The sequence below is a fragment of the Schistocerca gregaria genome, chromosome 4 (genome assembly GCF_023897955.1).
Source record: "Schistocerca gregaria isolate iqSchGreg1 chromosome 4, iqSchGreg1.2, whole genome shotgun sequence".
Classification (NCBI taxonomy): domain Eukaryota; kingdom Metazoa; phylum Arthropoda; class Insecta; order Orthoptera; family Acrididae; genus Schistocerca; species Schistocerca gregaria.
This window is the reverse complement of record NC_064923.1, coordinates 255,049,214-255,074,391: the sequence shown is the minus strand read 5'-3', so window position 1 is coordinate 255,074,391 and position 25,178 is coordinate 255,049,214. Positions and strand designations below refer to the sequence as shown.

The window sequence follows — 25,178 nt, the reverse complement described above, 5'->3', positions numbered from 1 at the left end:
TGTTAAAGACATTTACAAACGTTTTCATGGTACTTCCAAATGAGAAAATGTTTTGCATGAAATTCAGTGTGCTTTAGAGCAACCTGTTTTAAAATACTCGAAGCTGTTGAAATCTGATGGTTAAGTACCTATCACACAGTACATGCTATTTTACTAACCTACAAATCCATTATAATGGCATGTGAACGTATACACAAGGACGGCGCGGATTTAACAAGTTTAGCTGGAGGAATCTTGTTAGGAATGATGAATTCCAATTTCATTGTAGGTTTAGTTGTTTTATACGATACATTAAATGCAGTCTCAAACTTATGTAAAGTTTTGCAGAGACAATCACTTAAAATTTCACAAATCCCTCTACTTTTTTTCTGGAACTGTGGAACGTTTAAGACACATCAACTGTCTTTGTGAGTGCGATGGACATAGTGTAGAAAATGAAACTCTTAATAAAATTGAAAAACTGCAGGAGGACACAACAGAAGTTAAAGGTATGCTATTCACGAATGTAGAGGAGTAGATTCAAGCTATGAAAAGTGCAAGGAAATTTGTTAAAAGTATGATTGATGAAATTGAGCAACAGTCTGATGAGAAGGCAATAAACGTGACAGAACTAAGTGCAAATTTTGAAAGTTTTAAAAAATTTCTAGAGTTTAGCGATAAAGATTGTAAAGAACTGTGCTTGATTTTGGGATTTACAAAAGTTGACGCTGCTACTACAGACTTGCATTCTTTTAGGTACGTTATTAGTAGTAAATTAGACAATATGTCTTCTGATGCTGCTTCTTTCATTCAGAGAGCCGACATCAGCTACAAAGTACTAAGGACAATCACTGAATGTGTACTGTGCATTCCCATTTCGACTTGCAGTTTGGAAAGGTCATTTAGTACAACAAACAGGGTGATGACAAAATTAAGGAATAGGGTGGGTCAGGAAATGCTCCAAGCTTGTGTGAAGATTTCAACTGAAGGGGACGACGAGCCAACAGAAGGAGTTATTGATGAAATCATCAAGAGATATGCTGTAAAAGAGCCTCGAAGTATTAGTTTGATGTAAATGGTAAATGTGAGTTTTTGTGCATGCAATAAAATTATTTTATTATTTAATATAATTAATAAGCGCTGCTACATCTTTAGAACGCTATAACTTAAATTTTAAGCCTATAACTTTGTTGTCCCCCCCCCCCCCCTCCACTTAAATTTTAAGCCTATAACTTTGTTGTCCCCCACCCCCACCCCCACTGTCAAGCTATATATCCCCTCCCCCCCCCCCCCCCCCCCCAAGGGGAAAGTGGCTGTATTCATCACTGACTGTTCATAAGTTGGTTGGGGATGAATTTTCTGAAAAATGACACTACGCCTAGGTATGCCTTTAATTGTTTCTTGTTTGGTGGAACAGGGCAGTTCCTAATGGCATCAAGTTTCTTAGGCTCTGGCAATATGCCTTCCGAAGAGATTATTGTGTCCTAAAAATTTTACCTTATCTTCTCCGAAATTACATTTCTTGAGATTTGCTGTTACTCCATATTCGGAAAAATGGCTCAATACTTGTTCAATTAATTTTAAATGTTCTATCCAAGTGGGTGTAGCAACTAAAAGGTTATCCACTATACTGTTACCTTTCTCAAAAGTTTGGCCCCTAGTACTCTGTCAAGTGCAGAGATAAATACGCCTGCACTTACATTCAGTCCAAACGGTAATACTTGAAATTCGAAGCTCCAACCCCACATACAAAAGTGGTACACTTCCAACTTTCTTCATGTAGTTTTATTTGCCAATATGAAGACTGGAGGTTGATTATAGTAAGAAATTTAGCATTGTGCAATTTCATAAGCTGTGCCTCTAAATTATATGGATATGTTTGTACTGGTACAATAATCTTATTAATGTTACGTGTGCCAAAGACCAAGCACACCTTGCCATATGGCTTACTCACAGCCAAGATAGGACTACAATTAGAGAAAAATGATGTTTGTACTATATTCCATCCAAGCATTGTGTAATCTCTTTTTCTTACTGCTTCCCTCTTTGCCCATGATATAGAGTATGAGGTAGAACAAAAAGTTCCATTTTGTATATGAAATCCTTAATAAAACCTGGTTGGTTTTCAAATACATGTACATAAGCAAGTATCAGTTCCCTAAGTTCCACTTGCTGTTCTTCAGAAAAGGACTTAGATTCACTCACTTTTGTGCTTATTGTGTCAATGTTTATTTCTTCTGCTGATGACTGTTCATTATTGTATGTGTTGTCAAACATTACTATGGGATTTACCAATTGAACTTTAAAATCATGATTAAGTTCAGTTTTACATCTATTAGGACTTCCCCTGATTAGGTCTCTTACAAATAATTGGTTATTTACAGTGAAATGACATTGGCCTTTTCTACAAAAAAATGAGTTGCGTGAGCAAACATGTTTCAACTAAGCTTTACTCCTAGAAACTCCTGTAGCATATTAATAAACTGTCAGAACTGTATGCTTAAATCATTTTACCTATCAAATCACTCAAATCACTGATTATTTATTTTACTAATAAACTACACCATGTCAGAAATTCCCATAATAAAATCATATGCGAAAAAATGCCATCACCGAATAATTGACCCTATCAGTATGCTGATCTGAAGGAAAATTACAGGTACCAAACTAAACATTTTACTTGCTCCCTCCATTTTACACATAGTATGTTGTTGTTGTTGTCTTCAGTCCTGAGACTGGTTTGATGCAGCTCTCCATGCTACTCTATCCTGTGCAAGCTGCTTCATCTCCCAGTACCTACTGCAACCTACATCCTTCTGAATCTGCTTAGTGTATTCATCTCTTGGTCTCCCTCTACGATTTTTACCCTCCACGCTGCCCTCCAATGCTAAATTTGTGATCCCTTGATGCCTCAAAACATGTCCTACCAACCGATCCCTTCTTCTAGTCAAGTTATGCCACAAACTTCTCTTCTCCCCAATCCTATTCAATACCTCCTCATTAGTTACGTGATCTACCCATCTAATCTTCAGCATTCTTCTGTAGCACCACATTTCGAAAGCTTCTATTCTCTTCTTGTCCAAACTAGTTATCGTCCATATTTCACTTCGATACATGGCTACACTGCAAACAAATACCTTCAGAAACAACTTCCTGATACATAAATCTATATTCGATGTTAACAAATTTCTCTTCTTAAGAAATGCTTTCCTTGCCATTGCCAGTCTACATTTTATATCCTCTCTACTTCGACCATCGTCAGTTATTTTACTTCCTAAATAGCAAAACTCCGTTACTACTTTAAGGGTCTCATTTCCTAATCTAATTCCCTCAGCATCACCCGATTTAATTTGACTACATTCCATTATCCTCGTTTTGCTTTTGTTGATGTTCATCTTACATCCTCTTTTCAAGACACTGTCCATTCCGTTCAACTGCTCTTCCAAGTCCTTTGCCGTCTCTGACAGAATTACAATGTCATCGGCGAACCTCAAAGTTTTTACTTCTTCTCCATGAATTTTAATACCTACTCCAAATTTTTCTTTTGTTTCCTTTACTGCTTGCTCAATATACAGATTGAATAACATTAGGGAGAGGCTACAACCCTGTCTCACATCTTTTCCAACCACTGCTTCCCTTTCATGCTCCTTGACTATTATAACTGCCATCTGGTTTCTGTACAAATTGTAAATAGCCTTTCGCTCCCTGTATTTTACCCCTGCCACCTTCAGAATTTGAAAGAGAGTATTCCAGTCAACATTGTCAAAAGCTTTCTCTAAATCTACAAATGCTAGAAACGTAGGTTTGCCTTTTCTTAATCTTTCTTCTAGGATAAGTCGTAAGGTCAGTATTGCCTCACGTGTTCCAACATTTCTACAGAATCCAAACTGATCTTCCCCGAGGTCCGCATCTACCAGTTTTTCCATTTGTCTGTGAAGAATTCGTGTTAGTATTTTGCAGCTGTGACTTATTAAACTGATAGTTTGGTAATTTTCACATCTGTCAGCACCTGCATTCTTTGGGATTGGATTTATTATATTCTTCTTGAAGTCTAAGGGTATTTCACCTGTCTTATACATCTTGCTCACCAGCTGGTAGAGTTTTGTCATGACTGGCTCTCCCAAGGCCGTCAGTAGTTCTAATGGAATGTTGTCTACTCCTGGGGGCCTTGTTTCGACTCAGGTCTTTCAGTGCTCTGTCAAACTCTTCACGCAGTATCTTACCTCCCATTTCGTCTTCATCTACATCCTCTTCCATTTCCATAATATTGTCCTCAAGTACATCGCCCTTGTATAAACCTTCTATATACACCTTCCACCTTTCTGCCTTCCCTTCTTTGCTTAGAACTGGGTTGCCATCTGAGCTCTTGATATTCATACACGTGGTTCTCTTCTCTCCAAAGGTCTCTTTAATTTTCCTGTAGGCAGTGTCTATCTTACCCCTAGTGAGATAAGTTTCTACATCCTTACATTTGTCCTCTAGCCATCTCTACTTAGCCGTTTTGCACTTCCTGTCGATCTCATTTTTGAGACGTTTGTATTCCTTTTTGCCTGCGTCTTTTACTGCATTTTTATACTTTCTCCTTTCATCAATTAAATTCAATATTTCTTCTGGTACCCAAGGATTTCTACCAGCCCTCGTCTTTTTACCTACTTTATCCTCTGCTGCCTTCACTACTTCATGCCAAAGCTACCCATTCTTCTTCTATTGTATTTCTCTCCCCCATTCCTGCCAATTGCTCCCTTATGCTCTCCTTAAAACTCCGTACAACCTCTGGTTCTTTTAGTTTATCCATGTCCCATCTCCTTAAATTCCCACCTTTTTGCAGTTTCTTCAGTTTTAACCTACAGGTCATAGCCAATAGATTGTGGTCAGAGTCCACATCTGCCCCTGGAAATGTCCTACAATTTAAAACCTGATTCCTAAATCTCTGTCTTACCATTATATAATCTATCTGATACCTTTTAGTATCTCCAGGATTCTTCCATGTATACAACCTTCTTTTATGATTCTTGAACCAAGTGTTAGCTATGATTAAGTTACGCTCTGTGCAAAATTCTACCAGACGGCTTCCTCTTTCGTTTCTTAGCCCCAATCTATAATCACCTACTATGTTTCCTTCTCTCCCTTTTCTACTACTGTAGTAGGCATGGGCTTTGTGTCTATCTTGACCACAATATTGCGTTCACTATGCTGTTTGTAGTAGCTTACCCACACTCCTATTTTTTATTCATTATTAAACCTACTCCTGCATTACCCCTATTTGATTTTGTATTTATAACCCTGTGTTCACCTGACCAAAAGTCTTGTTCCTCCTGCCTCCGAAATTCACTAATTCCCACTATATCTAACTTTAACCTATCCATTTCCCTTTTTAAATTTTCTAACCTACTGGCCCGATTAAGGGATCTGACATTCCACGCTCCGATCCGTAGAACGTCAGTTTTCTTTCTCCTGATAACGACGTCCTCCTGAGTAGTCCCCGCCCGGAGATCCGAATGGGGGACTATTTTACCTCCGGAATATTTTACCCAAGAGGAAGTCATCATCATTTAATCATACAGTAAAGCTGCATGTCCTCGGGAAAAATTACGGCTGTAGTTTCCCCTTGCTTTCAGCCGTTCGCAGTACCAGCACAGCAAGGCCGTTTTGGTTAATGTTGCAAGGCCAGATCAGTCAATCATCCAGACTGTTGCCCCTGCAACTACTGAAAAGGCTGCTGCCCCTCTTCAGGAACCACACGTTTGTCTGGCCTCTCAACAGATACCCCTCCCTTGTGGTTGCACCTACGGTACGGCCATCTGTATCGCTGAGGCACGCAAGCCTCCCCACCAACGGCAAGGTCCATGGTTCATGGGGGGACACATAGTATATAAAAAGATTAAGCCTCAGTTGTTCTTCTATCAAGTTACAGAACAACATTTTTCAGCCATAACTTTGTGACACCAAAAATATATCAAACTGAATACAGTTGTCTTCAAAATGATTATGTGTGCTTAATAGACCAAACACAATGAAATGAAATGAAACAACTATCTCCTTTGATATTGAATAACCTCTGGTACCTTATGTAGATAACTCCTCTCCTTCCTCATAATTCTTTCACAATAAAATAACTTCTCCTTGTGCAAATTATATAATACCCTCCTCAGTATTATCTCAGAAACGTCAGAGCACACGAGAATTCATAATCTTCTACACTCAACTGCAACAAAAATCTTATAAAGAAATTATTCATTTTTTCCTCATAATTTATTCAAGACTGGTAAACAGTTCAAGAATTTAATCAAGACTGGTAAAAAATTTATGTCTTGCCCCTATTATCAGTAACAGTGAACCATTTACTTATAAAGAGGACATTTCTTTAAATTATATATGAGTTGTACAAAGATTAGTTATGAAATTTATAACTCAGAAATAACACATTTGCATTTTGTATGTTGTGGACAAGTGAGTAATTGATTTATAGGTTAAAACAGCTCCAAAATTTGTGATGTCAAAGAAAATTCAAATTTCAGGCTTGTTGTTGATTGCCCTTAACTACAATATAAGTTACTTCGACTTCATCTTCAGGTGAGCGATTGAAGACTGAAGAAGGCTTCCCCCATCCCATGTTATGTTAGCACACTGTGTGTATTCTTTTCATGCATTAAGGTAATGATGGCTGACTGACCACACCACTTTTGTGCAGTGTTCTTGGTGGTGGATTTACAGAACTTGGGTTTGTCTCACTGTGGTGATCAATGTGCTGTGTCTTCTTTGTGCCTAGTAAATCATGGAAATGCTGGGACTCCATGCATTATTCAATTGATAACTGCTGTAACAGTTTGTCACATTTTCTGTCATGCACATTTCCTTGGATTCTTTAATTATAGAGTCCCAAAATGGCATGATTTTGACAAAAATTACTGTTTTATCCAATTCATTCATTATAAAGTCCCAAAATGGTATCATTTTGACCATGTTGAATGTCTGCTGCAGATACAATGTTAAGCAATAGCAGACTTGGTTGTATGCACAAGGGGAGTGCATCATTCATGTTTAGTGCAGTCTGCATGGTCTGGCCTCTGTAAGCCATACCACACTGGCAAGGAATTTTGTAGATTCTAGCCTTCTGCAATGACAGATTGTACTTCACTGATTCCCTGAAGTATGGAAATTTGATGCTGAGTGGAAAACCACTTTAGCTTGAAATTTCTGGAGGGTGTTGGCGATTGTGAATGAAACATTGCCAAGAAAGGAAGAAGGAAGAAAAGCAATGGATTCATTCTTCATTTGTGTGGCCATATTTTCCGTAGTTGCTTTATAGTTCTAAAGGGTATTTTTGTTCTGTTGTTTCAACTACAAATATGTGTAATTTTTTTCATCAGATGTGTTTCACTTTATTGGTGCTCCTTGATATGATTTATGTAAACATTCTGCTGCCTTGTTGACCATTAATGGATAAACGCTCACATCATATTCAGAACTTGACTGATTTTATGAATAGATTGGGAGCTGTTTGTCTAAGCAATTCAGACTGTTTAGTTAGTTTTGGTGTAGTATCCCTCTGCAGGGTCCTTGGGCAATTTTTTTCCTTCATCCTATTTCATCTTCAATGAAGAATGTTTTGAACAACCTGAGGGGTCATCATGGATAGCCCTCTTTCTCCCCTGGTGGCAAACTTACTTACTCTTTTTTTTTTTTTTTTTTTTTTTTTTTCCCTCCCCCCCCCCCCCCCCCCCCCCCCCCCCGGCTGGCTTTGAAGAGCGAGCGCTGGAATCAGCTAGCCTTAAACCAACTGTATTTTATACACTGATCAGCCAGAACATTATGACCACTGACCTACTATCAATATAAACCCATCCAGGCAATAGCAGTGTCATCTGTCAAGGAATCACTGCTGGTCAGACACACACATGGTAGTACTGTCTGTATGTTCTTCAACACATGATGAAACCAGCGTGAAATCATGTCCAGATGTCATGGGGTTGGGCAGCCAACCGTCAAACACATGCCAGACATCGTAGGGTGCGCAGAGTAATAAAACAGGACACATGTGAACAATGATGGAACTAACATCAGACTTTAATGCTGGGCAGAGTACAAGTGAATCCAAGCACACAGTGCACCAAACACTCCTAACAAGTAACCACTGCAGTCAACCATCCATGCTTGTGCCAAAGTTAAGATCACAACCTTGGCAACTGTGACTGAAATTATGCTCTTGCAAACATTCACGTGGGTGTATACAGGTCCAGTGGAGCTTGTGCAAGGTGACCATGATGGCTGAGGAGCATCATACACTGGTTGCAGTCCACCACATAATGGCCACTTCATGACGATCATGTATCCCGATGACAGTGGCATTTATCAACAATATAATGCACTATGCCACAAGGCCAGGAGTGTGATGGAGTGGTTCAAGTAACACAGTGGTAAGATCCAATAGATCTGCTGGCCCCCAGCTCACCAGATCTGAACCTGATTGAACACATGTTGGATATGACTGAATGAGTTATCAGAGCTCATCACTCCCCTCCTGACCTGCCAAGGCGTCATTGCTTCCATGCCATGATGAGCTGCTGCTGTTTTCCATGCCAAAGGTGGATATAATAGCTATTAGGTAGGTGGTCACAACATTCTGGCTGATCAGTATAGGTTGCAGCCCTATAATTTGCTTTCATGGAGGAAATAAAATAACTGAGTTCGACATCTCAACTCCATAAGAGCATTCAGTTCACTATGGAAATAGGAAGATAGTTGTCTACCTTTCCTGATTCTTTCTGTTAGTCAGAAGAATTATGGTTCTTTGTGGCATTCAGTTGATTGTGGACCCACTAATACTGACTTTTAGTTGCAGTTATCAGGTTGTCACCACTAGTTGCAAATCATGAGTGTGCTCGAAATACTTGGAAACAGTGTACATTGTCTCAGGCCTGGTTTGTTTGCCTAAAGGACTTGTCAATCAGAAGGCAGTGTTCAGAGAATATGGATGTTCCAGACAGCAGATTAAAAGGGCACAGTATTTTAAAGGCATAAACCAAGAAGTGTTTCAAGAAGATCGTACTTGAGCTAAATTCCTAGGTTTTCTTCTGTTTGTTGGCAGTATTTCATTCAAGATAGCCAGAATCCTCTCTAAATTTCAAGCTAAAGCGTTTTTTTCATGCAGCTTTTAAAATTCCACACTTCATGGATTCACTGAAGTATGATTTGGCATTGCAGAAGGCCAGAATCTACAAATTACCTTGCCATGCGTGCTGTGGAAGAAAACTGCACTGAACATCATTTCTGCATTCACCCTATACAAACAATGAAATCTGTTATTGCTCAACATCATATCTACACTGGACATTCCATGAAGTACATTAAAACATAATTTTGGCCCGAGCAACATCATTTTCAGACTCTATTATTAAACAGTTAATGGAAATATACATGGCAGAAAATCTAATGAACAATTCATGGAAATATACTTGGAGGAAAATCTAATGAACCGCAATAATGACTACCAGTTGGGTGGAGAATAGAACCCCAGTATTTCCATGATTTGTTCCAGATGAAGTACATAGAGTACACCAATGGACATGATGGCGACAACCCTGAGGACTGCTGAGTTCAGTATTCACCACTGGGGTCAATGTCTGGAGGTAAAAGGGTCATCTTCCACTGCTGTATTAATGCATGTGCAGAATACTCACGTCATGCTAAAAAACTGCAGGACAGATAAGTATTCTTCAGTTTTCAATGGTGCACCAGAAGGTGAATGTGAAGGTGAAATATTATGAAGACCAGTTGCAAGCCTGAAACTTCTGTGAATATTCAGTGTGGTTGGAAGATTTTAAAATTCACGTTATGTCATGTTATATGGCACCTATGACACTGCTAAAATTAATTGAAATTGACAGCAAGAAGGCTGAACTGCTTGTACCAGTTATACACTAATGGGATCATGGCATTGTGAGCTCCCACAGTGTTGTCGCTGTTGCTGCTCAAAGCATGGAACCTACTAAAAAAATAGAGAAATAATTTATTTTCAGCTGTATTCACTTCCTGTAGTTATAAAATTATGAGAAAGAAAGACTGGTCATTATTTGGCTTCTGATCAAAGTTCTTAGTGTTGACAAGAGACACCCTCTCCTATCTTTCAGAGACATTGGTCCAGAAAAGAGTGAAAAGTTTGAAAAATATGTAAAGCAGAAGCATAGCATCTGTGTAAAATTGTAAGATTGATTGTATGTTATTTTGTTATGGACTACTCAAATAACATGACACCATTTCCATTTCACAGCTGCAGACACAAATGGTGAAGACAATGAAACAATTGATAAAGGACAATATTGATCCTTCTGATAAATTATCACCACAAGAATTACTTAATAGTGTTCCAGGGCAGATTGCCCTGGTTGTTAGCAGGCTAATTTGGACCAGTAAAGTACATACTTCCCTGGAGGCACATCGTAAACTCCAGGAGCATTTGATAGCCATGCAGGTGTGTATTAATTAATGTCTGGGGTGTTTTTGGTGTAATGTGTTTTGTGCATGAGAATTTTACTAAAGGTGTATAACAATGTTTCTTTCTGACAGTGTATTAATTCTGTAAATAATAGCAGTTCCAGTCTACTGTAATATATTTGCCTATTTTTGAAGTCTCCTGACAAATGAATAGGATAGTAATTATTGTATTCAAAGGTTGTATGTTTTTTTATATCATTCTTTCTGACATGCTCCAAACCTACAAGAATCATCTCATTTTTGGGCCTATGAAATGAAAACTGAATCTAATGTAATCTAATCTAAGTCAGTTATGTGGTGTTCATTCAATGTATTTTTCTACTTTTTAACTGTAGCATTTATGTAATTAGCCAAAATCACTAAAGGCAGTGAGAAAACATTACATAACCTTTGAAAAAAAAATCTACTCATCAAGCAACTGCACGGGAACACACCACAAAGGGATTTAACATTTACACGCTTTTGGAGCCAGTATCTTCTTCTTCTGGCAGAAGAGTTGAAGAGGAAGGATGTGGGGTGAAGGTAAAGGTCTGGAGAGGTTTAGGGAAAGTGGTGCAATTCAGAAAAGTGACCCAGAACCCTAGGTCAGGACAGACTTACCGGATGGTATGAGAAGGAAAGACTAATTGTTTGGGATAGCACTGGATGAGATTTGAAGACCTGAGAGCTTAAAGGTGGAAGACAGGGTAATATGCAAAACAGAGATTACTACTAAAACATCGTGCATGAGTTAATAAGAGTGAAAAGCAAGATGCATTGTATGTAACAGTGGTCGGAGGGGAATGGCAAAAAATAGACAGGTCAGAAAATGAATGCTTTAGAAAAGTAAAATGGAGAGAAGAAAGAAGTAATTACTGTGAATAAATGATGACAAAAGGAATTAATGTAAATTAAGGCCAGTTGAGTGATGAGAACCAGGGACATGTTGTAGTGCTAGTTCCCACACACGGAGTTCTGAGAAACTGATGTTTGGGGTAAGAATCCAGATGGTGGATATACTGAAACAGGCACCAAGGTCATGACAGTCATATTGTACAGCATTCTCTGCAACAATATATTGCGTGTTGCTTGTGTCCACCCTCTGCCTGTGCCCATTCATCCTGACAGATAACTGGGTGGTAGTCATGCCAATGTAAAAGGCTGAACAGTGTTTACACAGGGAGTATATGCAGACAAGGGAAAAAATTCTTGTTTTTTTTTTTGCAAATTTCCTAGTTAAAAATACAGTATCTCCTGGGTGAAAACACTTTTTCTTTGTTAAGTGACAGTATTTTTTCCCTTGGATCTGTAAAATGTGTCATTTCTTTGAATGGTAATGGTTTTAAACATGGCATAGAATTTTCCAGCATTATAGAAAATGAAACTAAGGGAGAAAAACATATTTTGGGGAGATCTTTGATGTGCAGCAACATTTAAACTGCATACTTTCATATTACAAAAGTGTAAATTTGAATTACTTCAAAAAGTGCATGTTACTTTCTGAAGCATTGAAATCGAGTTTGCGTTACACTTTTGTAAGCCAGTCATAGCTCATATGTGATCTGGCCAGCCAATAACAGTGGATGTTCAGAGCATAGGACATGTGATGTAGTAAGCTAATACCAAAATCACTGCTAACACACAAACAGGAAAAGTTAATGACTTAAATTACTTTTCACAATGTTGCTACAAGAAAAGCAAAGCTTTCACATATAATATTGATCTCTAAGATTAGTACGCTGCAAGAGAAGCTAATCTTTCATGCAAGAGAAGCTAATATTTCAAATATAATGTTTATCTTTTTTGTGCGTATTAGACTTTAAGATACATCACAAAAATGTGGCAGCAAAATTTTTAATAACGACATAAATGTCTGATCTTCTGGGCTCATCATCAACAAGTTGATTTTTAAATGGGAATGAAATGCTCTGTGATTTAAGAAATTCATCATACATTCTCACAAACAGCTCAACATGCATAAAGGGAAATGTGCTTTGAAAATAATGGTTTTCAAACCATCATTCACAATATTTTCCTGCAACCTGTTAGAAACAGGTTTGTTTCTGCATTTGCCAGAGAATGCCAGATAAAATGTGCCATCGCACTTGCACAGCAACAATGATGTAGAAGGCCCATATGTTCGTACATGTAAAACATTAAAAGATCTTACATTATATCATAAAAGAAACAAGACATTAGGGGATACTCAAAGATCATCAGAATTTCGTGAACCATACTAAAATGTGCACAATTGGAGTGTACATTTGTATGTCCAGATGCCAAGTGAAGTAGGCCTTGAACTGATATTAAGCAATACAGTGTGGTTTTTGGGATCTAAATTTTGTTGCAGTACCAGTACTTATTATCTCATGTTTGTTTCTTTATTATGGCATAATGCCATACATCCTAGAAGATGAAATTATGCACTTGAAATGCAGCAAGCAGTTGAAACTAGCCAATAGTGTGGAATTAAACACTTTGTTCCAAATACACTGACTGCCTCAGCAGCAAGATTAATAAAATTCAAAGTTCTTTAGCAAACTGACAAAAATAACTTCATTGTTCTGCAAGGTAATTAATGCTTGACTGTCAGAAAGGTGGGAATAAAATAATATCTGAAACTAATAACATATATTAACCTTATGAAAATAGGTGAATGTATTTTCATTCACTTGATAGCTCTTGGCCACAGAAATCCATTTTGTTTTCATTTGACGTGAGAGCAGTAAAGAAAGAGAAAACAGCAAAATCACTAAATGTGAACATGGGCGACTTGGAGACTACCCACTTTCCCCCTATAATTCAGGCTGCTCTGTGCATCAGCCCCAGATCTACAATATTTCTGAACTGGGGCAATACTATATATTGCCAAATTCTTATTCTTGAAGGAAAAACCTTGTATCACAAAGCTCTTTGCATCCAGCGCATGTTGGCCTATCGATTATTCATGTGATTTTGAAATGCATCCTTGTTGGTTTTTTAACATTTTTGCACACATTTTAAGTTGATATCTGAATGAATTATAAGTTGACTTGTGAATGCATGATGACTCTGTCAGGGAAATCCTCGTCACATCTACAAATAAACTTTCTTGGAGACAAAATGGGCGATATGAGTGGAGCAGAGTAAAGCCAAGCAGATGAATGCCAATCACTGTCTGACTAAATGTTTGATTGGGTTTGCAAATGATCTGTGTTAATAATAATTACTGGCCGAATCCATAGATTCCGTCTACCAGAGTGGAGATAAATGACTAACAGGAATAACAGCTAAGAAAGATTATGTATTATTTTCTCTGTGTATCCAAGTAAATGACATTTTGACGAAAAATGTTTGGCCAGATTGCTGTCTTTCCCCCATGAACCATGGACCTTGCCGTTGGTGGGGAGGCTTGCGTGCCTCAGGGATACAGATGGCCGTACCGTAGGTGCAACCACAACGGAGGGGTATCTGTTGAGAGGCCAGACAAACATGTGGTTCCTGAAGAGGGGCAGCAGCCTTTTCAGTAGTTGCAGGGGCAACAGTCTGGATTATTGACTGATCTGGCCTTGCAACATTAACCAAAACGGCCTTGCTGTGCTGGTACTGCGAATGGCTGAAAGGAAGGGGAACTACAGCTGTAATTTTTCCCGAGGACATGCACCTTTACTGTATGATTAAATGATAATGGCCTCCTCTTGGGTAAAATATTCCAGAGGTAAAAGAGTCCCCCATTTGGATCTGGGGGTGGGGACTTCTCAGTAGGACGTCGTTATCAGGAGAAAGAAAACTGAGTGTGGAATGTCAGATCCCTTAATCAGGTGGGTAGGTTAGAGAATTTAAAAAGGGCAGGAACAAGACTTTTGGTCATGTGAATACAGGGTTATAAATACAAAATCAAATAGGGGTAATGCAGGAGTAGGTTTAATAATGAATTAAAAAATAGGAGTGCGGGTAAGCTACTACAAACAGCATAGTGAACACATTATTGTGGCCAAGTTAGACACAAAGCCCATGCCTACTACAGTAGTACAAGTTTATATGCCAACTAGCTCTGCAGATGATGAAGAAATTGATGAAATGTATGATGAGATAAAAGAAATTATTCAGGTAGTGAAGGGAGACGAAAATTTAATAGTCATGGGTGATTGGAATTCGTCAGTAGGAAAAGGGAGAGAAGGAAACATATTAGGTGATTATGGATTGGGGCTAAGAAATGAAAGAGGTCTGGTAGAATTTTGCACAGAGCGTAACTTAATCATAGCTAACACTTGGTTGAAGAATCATAAAAGCAGCTTGTATACATGGAAGAATCCTGGAGATACTAAAAGGTATCAGATAGATTATATAATGGTAAGACAGAGATTTAGGAATCAGGTTTTAAATTGTAGGACATTTCCAGGGGCAGATGTGGACTCTGACCACAATCTATTGGTTATGACCTGTAGATTAAAACTGAAGAAACTGCAAAAAGGTAGAAATTTGAAGACATGGGATCTGGATAAGCTGAAAGAACCAGAGGTATACAGAGTTTCAAGGAGAGCATAAGGGAACAATTGACAGGAATGGGGGAAAGAAACACATTAGAAGAAGAATGGCTAGCTCTGAGGGATGAAGTAGTGAAGGCGGCAGAGGATAAAGTAGGAAAAAAGACGAGGGCTGCTAGAAATCCTTGGGTAACAGAAGAAATATTGAATTTAATTGATGAAAGGAGAAAATATAAAAATGCAGTAAATGACGCAGGCAAAAAGGAATACAAACGTCTCAAAAATGAGATCGACAGGAAGTGCAAAATGGCTAAGCAGAGATGGCTAGAGGACAAATGTAAGGAAGTAGAACCTTATCTCACTAGGGGTAAGATAGATACTGCCTACAGGAAAATTAAAGAGACCTTTGGAGGGAAGAGAACCACGTGTATGAATATCAAGAGCTCAGATGGCAACCCAGTTCTAAGCAAAGAAGGGAAGGCAGAAAGGTGGAAGGAGTATATAGAAGGTTTATACAAGGGCGAATAAGTCACAGCTGCAGAATACTAACGCGAATTCTTTACAGACGAATGGAAAAACTGGTAGATGCGGACCTCGGGGAGGATCAGTTTGGATTCCGTAGAAATACTGGAACACGTGAGGTAATACTGACCTTACGACTTATCTTAGAAGAAAGATTAAGGAAAGGCAAACCTACATTTCTAGCATTTGTAGACTTAGAGGAAGCTTTTGACAATGTTGACTGGAATACTCTCTTTCAAATTCTGAAGGTGGCAGGGGTAAAATACAGGGGGCAAAAGGCTATTTACAATTTGTAAAGAAACCAGATGTCAGTCATAAGAGTCGAGGGACATGAAAGGGAAGCAGTGGTTGGGATAGGATTGAGACAGGGTTGTAGCCTGTCCCCGATGTTATTCAATCTGTATATTGAGCAAGCAGTAAAGGAAACAAAAGAAAAATTCAGAGTAGGTATTAAAATTCATGGAGAAGAAGTAAAAACTTTGAGGTTCGCCGATGACATTGTAATTCTGTCAGAGACGGCAAAGGACTTGGAAGAGCAGTTGAACGGAATGGACAGTGTCTTGAAAGGAGGATATAAGATGAGCATCAACAGAAGCAAAACGAGGATAATGGAATGTAGTCAAATTAAATCGGGTGATGCTGATGGAATTAGATTAGGAAATGAGACACTTAAAGTAGTAAAAGAGTTTTTCTATTTAGGAAGTAAAATAACTGATGATGGTCGAAGTAGAGAGGACATAAAATGTAGACTGGCAATGGCAGGGAAAGTGTTTCTGAAGAAGAGAAATTTGTTAACATCGAATATAGATTTATGTATCAGGAAGCCGTTTCTGAAAGTATTTGTTTGGAGTGTAGCCATGTATGGAAGTGAAACATGGATGATAACTAGTTTGGACAAGTAGAGAATAGAAGCTTTCGAAATGTGGTGCTACAGAAGAATGCTGAAGATTAGATGGGTAGATCACATAACTAACGAGGAGGTATTGAATAGGATAGGGGAGAAGAGAAGTTTGTGGCACAACTTGACTAGAAGAAGGGATCGGTTGGTAGGACATGTTCTGAGACATCGAGGGATCACCAATTTAGTATTGGAGAGCAGCGTGGAGGGTAAAAATCGTAGACGGAGACCAAGAGATGAATACACTAAGCAGATTCAGATGGATGTAGGTTGCAGTAGGTACTGGGAGATGAAGAAGCTTGCACAGGATAGAGTAGCATGGAGAGCTGTATCAAACGAGTCTCAGGACTGTAGACAACAACAACAGATTGCTGTACTTGTAAGGGTCAGTTGCACAGTCCCCAGTTAGCAGCCACTTGAGTTGTATTCTGGAGTTAGCGCAGAAAACATGTTGTGCGAACATGTAACAATACCTAACCAGAGAACAGTCGCGGGATAACTAAGCTGTTAATTCTCTCAGGTGTAGTGAAGTGAACTGGTGAAGAAGTTTTGACAATGGGAGGAATAGTTACAGAATTAGCGATGACAAGATTGTTAAAACGAGGAAGGAGGAGAAATGAGGACATCACCCAAATTATGGAAGAATATGACAATTCCAAATTTATAAAAAAAATTTGTACTACCACATTTCAATCTGATGCTTGAGAAACTGGAGCATTTTTATGAAATGTGACTCTTTTTCCTAATGTAAAGCTTTCTTCTTGTAGCAGGCCTAAGAGCCATTTGCTGTTGGTACTTCGAGAATTATATTCTGACGCGTTATAAAAGTGACCATTTGTGCCAAAAAAGTATCATTTTTTTGGAGTGTGTTACAATTTCTGCAATATTAGAATGGCCAGTTTCATTTTATCTAGCAGAGGGTGACAAAATAGATAGAGAATAATCAGCTCTAGAAACCACTCCAATCTTGGCTCCTAATTGTACTAACAGCTTTTTCAGTATTACACAATGATATTTTGATTTTTCATGTAGCAAAATGTCTGACCAACTTTGATGAGGTAATAGATTCTTTCACACAAAGGAAAGCACACCATGTAAAGCTGTAGCAAAATTAGAGAGAAAAAAATGCTAGGGGCTAAGGATTGATGAAATGTGTACAGTCTTGCCCGCCTCTTGTCCTTAATGGTTTTATGTATCTGTATTTAATTTTATGTCACGCAGAGCAGCAAATTATTAGCTAATATACAATAAGAAGTGCAAATTTTCTGAAGAGTTCTTGTTCTCCCAATTACAAATAATCCCATCTAGTATTAATTGCTGTGGGGCAGGATGTCAAACCAGCTGACATGGAACAGGAGAGGCACCACACGACATTTTAATTTCCACTGTCATGAATGTAGTTTGGTGCTATCCTTTACAAAATATACATGTTTCAGTTCCACAGAGCAAAATACAGTGACATGCAATAGAAGAACGCTATGGGAAGAGGCATGGTGCTGCACTTTGCACACTTAAAACCATATAATGTGTCTTAACATTTCCTTGAACACATACACTATGTGATTAAAAGTATCTAGACACTGGCTGAAAATGACTTACGAGTTTGTGGCACCCTCCATCGGTATTGCTGGAATTCAGTATGGTGGTGGCCTAACCTTAGCCTTGATGACAGCTTCCACTCTCACAGGTATATGTTCAATTAGATGCTGAAAGGTTTCTTGAGGAATGGCATCCCATTCTTCATGGAATAATGCACTGACAAAAGGTATCAATGTCGGTTGGTGAGGCCTGGCATGAAGTTGGCATTCCAAAACATCCCAAAGGTGCTCTGTAGGGTTCAGGTCAGAAGTCTGTGTAGACCAGTCCATTACAGAGAAGTTACTGTCTTGTAAGCAGTCTGCCATGGGCCATGCATTATGAACAATTGCTCGATCCTGTTGAAAGATGCTATCGCCATCATTGAATGCTCTCTAACAGTGGGAAGCAAGAAGGCGCTTAAAACATCAATGATGGCCTGAGCTGTGATACTGCCATGCAAAGAAACAAGGGGCGCAAGCCCCCTCCATGAGAAACATGCTGGCAGATGACGTTCACCAGACATTCGCCATACCCACACCCTGCCATGAGATCACTACATTATGTACTGTGATTTATCACTCCACACATTATTTTTTCACTGTTCAATTGTCCAATGTTTACACTCCTTATGCCAGGCAAGGCGTTGTTTAGGATTTACTGCCATGATTTGTGACTTATGAGCAGCATGTGGACAGAAGTGTGTAACTGGCCTTTGGTGAGGATGAGATCAGCGACACAGAAAGTGGCTTGGGAATTAGAATAGGACAATTTGAAATGTAATTGGGAGACGGTATTTAGAGATTGCAGGAATATTAACAGATGACCATGACACTGAATCCATACAGCAAAGATGTCATCAATGTATCTAAACCAAACCAGGGGTTGAAGGCTTACAGATCCCAGGAAAGCCCCCTCCTAGTAACCAGTGAAAAGGTTGATGTAGGAAGGAGCCATCTTGGTTCCCAACAAACCTACTAACAAAGCACAATACTTACTTGCACGTAATGGACAATACCTTTAGATTCCAACCAAAGATGCTCTGTACTTTCATGTCTCGCAGTGAACTCTGCTTTCTCAGCAACTTCCTAATATGTTTGTTGTACCAAGGTGGATCCTTTCCCTCCCCTATATTTTTGCTATTCACATATTTCTGTAGCTAATGGTGGGCGATACCTTTAAATTCTGACCAAACATGCTCAATAGCTTTGTGTTCCACAGTGAAGGCTTGGAGCTGACTATGAAGATATTCATTAATGACACTTTTATTTGCTTTCCCAAACAAGAAAACCCTATGCTGTGTATTTGGTTTTTCTGCAACTCCCACTGACATGGAAACCACAATGACATTATGGTTGCTAATACCTTCTTCTGGATTAACTTCCGCAAAAAGATCAGGTCTGTTTCTCGTCAAGATATCTAAGATGTTCCCATCTCAAGTTGGTTTTCCGACCAATTGCTCAAGGTTGTATGTTGAGAGCACTCCTAGAATAACTTCACATGAGTCTTAGCTTCTGCCCCCTGTGATAAAAATGTAATTTTCCCAGTCAACTATAACTAATGGATAATTTGGATATTTATTTCCCATGTGCTCAAGACTTTCCCTGAAACATTCTGCGATGTTTCTTGCAGATGCTGGTTGTCTATAAAAATATCCTTATACAATGGTCACTTCTTATCTGATTGACAGCTTTATTCAGACTATTTCACAGTCTGACCCAGTATCAACCTCAACTGCATTTAAACAGTTTCTAACATTTTTCGGATGATAAGAGACAGTGTGGTATTGGGTTGCAAGGCACACACATCTCTCAATTCAGTTACCTTGCACATTGTGTGTAGCCAATCCGCTTCTCTGGGTAATCAGCTACGTTGATCTCCCAAAAGCTTCTTCTCCAAAGACTATGGCTGGTTAAAGGGATTTATTAAAATACTTCTCTATCCTTGAAATAATTTGGGTACTTGAAAAATACTTTTCAGTTCAATCACTATATATTTTCAACTTTCACAGACAATAACTCCTACAAGCTAACTTATTCTTTAAACATTAGACTCATTTACACATACTCAAATAGCATACATGTATTTTGCTTCGTTCACAGCCAAGACCTGAAGTAATTCAAAAGTCCCTAGTCACAAGCAATTCCAATACATGAATGAACCTATAAATCTATATTCAATTGTTCATTAGTCTTTTTACAATCAACAAAGACACTAAAGAGGACAGAATACTACATAAAGTTTCCATGTTCTTCTTGACCTGTACACGGAGACTCTGTGGACTGTACAGCAGGCACCTGTATGCTGCCGTTTGGTCACCAGGTCCATCTTTTTCTGGTAACTGTTTTTTATTTTTTTAGTCTAAAATACCAGGTGTTTGAAACAGTGGAAGGCTTAGTGGTTCTAGAATTTACTCTGAAATTCTTGAAGCACTACAAGCTTTTAACTGCAATGAACACAAAACCTCCAATAGCATCAGTCCTATCCTTCCTAAACATTGTCCAAATCCAAGTTTAAAATATCACTGCTGTTTATGTCTGGTTTCAACCAGCTTTCAGTACCTGATACAATATTGGCATTACTACTGTTCATTTCGGAGAGTAACTCGGAGATCTTGCTACAGACACTTCGAGATTTAGCATATTGAAATCTTTCGGAATGACCTAATCTAAAAAACCCTGATATGCACACCACAACTACTGTGCTACCCATGTGGCTGCTTCCTGTGGGTAGTGCACTCCTGATCTATCGAGGGACGTCTTACAACCTTCCTCCCCGTAGTGTAGGTCGAGGAATCTACAACCATTTTCCTCACAGAGTTGACGTAGCGTCTGGTTTAAGTTCTCCACTCAACTCCAAACCATCAGACCCTGGTCTACCCTGGGTATAATACCAAAGCAGGAATTATATCAAAATGTTAGAAGTAGTCACAATCAACCTATAGTAGCCCATTACAAACAGTATTGTAAGGTGCTTATAATGTTATTAGGAAGGCAAAGAGTATGTGGTACGCAAATAGAATAGTTAAATCACAGGATAAAATTAAAACCATATGGTAGGTTGTGCAGGAAGTGTGTAGTCAGCAGCGCAAGGTTCATGATATAAAGTCAGTTCATAGCAAAAATATTTCTGTTACTGATGAATCAGATATAAGTACAGTATTTAACAATTATTTTCTGAGAATTGCTGATGAATAAAATAAAAATTTAGCTTCTACAGGGAATCATAAAACTTTCTTGGTAAATGGACTCTCATGGATATGATGAAGTGCCTAGCAGAATAAAAGTACTGTGCTGCACATGTTAGCCCTGTATATAGCCATATTTTTAATTTTTCCTTTAGAAATGGTCAGTTTCCTGAATGATGAAAGTACTCACTAGTAAAGCCACTTTATAAAAAGGGAGAAAGTGATAATGTAGACAATTTTAGACCTATTTCTGTGTCATCACTGTTCGCCAGAGTTATTGAAAAAGCTGTGTATGTAAGGATAATTGATCATTTTGTATCACATGATTTGTTATCAAATGTACAGTTCAGCTTTAGAGGTCATTTAACAACTGAAAATGCTATATTGTCTTTTCTCTGTGAGCTACTGGATGGCTTAAACAAAAGGTTTCAAATGCTAGGCATATATTTTGATTTACCTAAGCCATTTGTTTGTGTTGACCACAAAATACTGGTCCAGACATTGGACAATTACGGAATACGGGGAGTAGCTCACAATTAGTTCATCTCTTACTTTAGCAACAGACAACAAAATGTCATTATTCACAGTGTTGACAAAGGTTGTGATGTGGGGTCTGAGTGGGGTACAGTCAAGTGGGGGGTGCCCTAGGGATCATCATTGGGGCCAGTCCTGTTCCTTATTTCTATAAATGATTTGCCCTCTAGTATTACGGGTAACTCTAAATTATTTCTGTTTGCTGATGACACTAGCTTGGTAGTGAAGGATGTTGTGTGCAACATTGGTCCCTTTTCAAATAGAGCAATTCATGACTTGTAGAATATAAACTAACACTAAATCACAGTATGACTCAGTTTTTACAATTTATAACACCCAATTCTAGAAAACCTGACATTTTAATTTCACAGAATGGGCATATGATTAGTGAAACAGAACAGTTAAAATTTATAGGTGTTCAATTAGACAGTAAACTGTCATGGAAAGCTCACGTTCAGTATCTTGTTCAAAGACTTAACGCTGCCATTTTTACTATTCGAACGGTATCACAAGTGAGTGATCGTCGACACAAAAATTAGTCTACTTTGCTAAATTTTCATTTGCGTATGTCATATGATATTATATTTTGGGGTAACTCTTCCCATTCTAAAAGGATATTTTTGGCTCATAAACAGGCGGTTTGGGCAAAAAGTGGTATAAGTTCATGAATTTCTTGTCGACTCCTGTTCACGAGTGTGGGTATTTTGACATTGGCCTCTCACTATATATATTACTTACTGTCATTCCTTGTTAACAATATTAGCTTATTCCCAAGAATAAGCAGCTCTAACTCAGTTAATACCTGGCAGAAATCAAACCAGCATTTGGATCGGAGTTCCTTAACTCTTATGCAGGAAGGTGTGCAGTACATTGCTGCATCCATTTTCAATAAGCTACCACTCGAATTCAAAAATCTTAGCAGTAATCCATGCGCTTTCAAATTGAAACTGAAGAGCTACCTCATGGGTCATTCCTATTCTGTTGAGGAGTTCCTTGAAAAATTAAGCTGATTCTTGTTGTATTGTTGATTGCATTTACTTAAACTTATGGATTGAGATTGTTTGGGTTCATAAACATTTTGTTTTTATCTGTTCTTTTATGTTGTAATTTCACGTACTGACATGTTCCATGACCTTGGACATTTTGCTCCTCAAATTGGTCCTATGGAACTTGTAAATAAAAATAAATATATAACAAGGCACATGTCTCTATGAACTGCTTGTATGATACTGAATTACTCTCATGGCCAGCAGTAACCCAAGTTCTGCTCTGACAGAACACATATGGGAGCAGCTCAGATGTCAACTCCATGCTAGTACCCAGGGTATCATGGAGAAGTTACAACAGTTGTGGGCCACATTGCCTCAGGATGGGATCCAATAGTTTTATGTCATCCTTCTCAACAAAACCAGTACTTTTCCAGCCCAGAGGGGTTCAACATCATGCTGATGAGTGGGTTCATACAGACAAGTACTTTGTAAATTTGACTCAATATTGAATCTCTGCAATAAAAATACATAAACTCTCCATCAGTAAAATTTCAGTTCTTTTCCTCCTGCCCTTCTGGGAGCTTCACTTTTTTTGTCAGGCAGTTTATTTTTTGTTCTTAGTACAATCTTTGATGAACAAAAAGGGAAAATAAATGCTTTGCTGGACACAGATCTCACAATAACCATTTTTTTGGATGGACCTGTGTTTTTATGGTTTGTGGATGTAACACCTCATCAATAAAATGTTCTTGTATGTTGTCATTCCAGATTCATGTTTTAGATTCATATATAATTTTCTACTGTTTTTGCTCTAGGGTCAAATGGATATATTTACAGTTGCTGTGACTGAAAATCTTACGAGACTCAAAATGCTGAATCTTCATTGTCTAATTATTCAGACATTACAGCAAAGAGATATAATTCAGCAGTTCCTGGATATAGGTGTTACATCAGATTCAGACTTCCTATGGATAGCACAAATAAGGTTGGTGTGCCATGGTTCACCAGTTTGATTTACAAGTGTAATAATTGTTTGTATACCACAGTTCAACTGAACATTTTTATGTAAGTAAATTTGCATGCAAGGAACAAGTAGTACAAATATGTGAGGCAGTTACACTTAATGATCATAGTAAGTCATGGATGTGTAATGTTACACTAAACATGTAATATATAACATGTGAACTCAAATTTCAAAACCACTAGACATTCACTTCAGAATAAAGTCTTTAAATTACAAGAAGAGAGTGATCCATTCTCCCTTATTAAATACATTAATCCCTGTCATTTCATCTAACACACATAACTTGGATTTGTTTTCACCTTCCTTGAAAGTCATACATAATTAATACATTATTTTAAAGCTAATATTCATTCTTTACCCATATATCTAAAAACAAAGATGATGTGACTTACCAAACAAAAGTGCTGGCAGGTCAATACACACACAAACAAACACAAACATACCCACAAAATTCAACTTTCGCAACCAGCGGTTGCCTCTTCAGGAAAGAGGGAAGGAGAGGGAAAGACGAAAGGATGTGGGTTTTAAGGGAGAGGGTAAGGAGTCATTCCAATCCCGGGAGCGGAAAGACTTACCTTAAGGGGAAAAAAGGACAGGTATACACTCGTACACACACACACATATACATCTGCACATACACAGACACAAGCAGACATTTGTAAGGGCAAAGAGTTTGGGATAAACCAAGAGGTTATGAAGGTTAGGTGGACAGCAGAAAGACACTCTTGGTGGAGTGGGGAGGATTTCATGAAGGATGGATCTCATTTCAGGGCAGGATTTGAGGAAGTCGTATCCCTGCTGGAGAGCCACATTCAGAGTCTGATCCAGTCCCGGAAAGTATCCTGTCACATGTTCTCATCGAACCCCTGCCCTCGCCAATAATATTGGACTCTAAATGCTGCCGAACCCTTGGTGAAAGTTTACGCTTAATGATCAAGTCTCTTAATTCACCTGAGGTAGCCTGTACGTGCAAGGCCTCAGAAAGAATTACACTAAGAAGCCCCTTACATAACGGATACAAAAGACATTACACAATCACTTGGGGAAACTGCAGGGCAATAGTATGTATTTCAAGGCTAACAGTAAGCCACAAAATTGTTTGAACTTGACTTAAGTCATCAATCATTAACTCTGAAATCCCTTGCAATAAATTCAAAATAGGATTGGGCAATTTTGCAAACACCTCCAATCCCTGACCCTTAAACACTTGACTACTAAAACCCTGATTATTGTTACCCAGGAAAGCCAAACTCTTGTCATCTTCATCATGAACATCTTCCAATCCTAATACACTGGCCTTAACCTGCAGTTCCTTTACTCTTTGGGTAAGTTGGCTAACTGATCCCTGCTGTTCTTCATTCAAAGACAACAATTGTAAGTCCTGTAAACGAGAGTGCCAATAGCACAACTGGGCCTCAACCGTCCCCTCTTTCTTGAGGTAACATGAGTTCCATGTAGAAAATTAATATTCTGATTTTATTCATAGACAGCACTACTAATGACATGTAGAGCATTTGTGACCTGCTCAATC

General features: G+C 38.4%; 1 protein-coding gene across 1 annotated transcript in view; it reads left to right on the top strand.

The window, feature by feature from the left end:
• The first annotated feature begins 977 nt into the window (after positions 1–977).
• Positions 978–25,178, top strand: part of LOC126267106 (dynein axonemal heavy chain 12-like) — a 90,746-nt gene continuing 66,545 nt past the window's right edge. Inside the window, exons 1-3 of the mRNA XM_049972004.1 lie at positions 978–1,057; positions 10,250–10,450; positions 23,439–23,608. Coding sequence (XP_049827961.1) covers positions 1,055–1,057; positions 10,250–10,450; positions 23,439–23,608 — 374 coding nt within the window. The 5' untranslated portion in view covers positions 978–1,054. The remainder of the gene's footprint in view (positions 1,058–10,249; positions 10,451–23,438; positions 23,609–25,178) is intronic.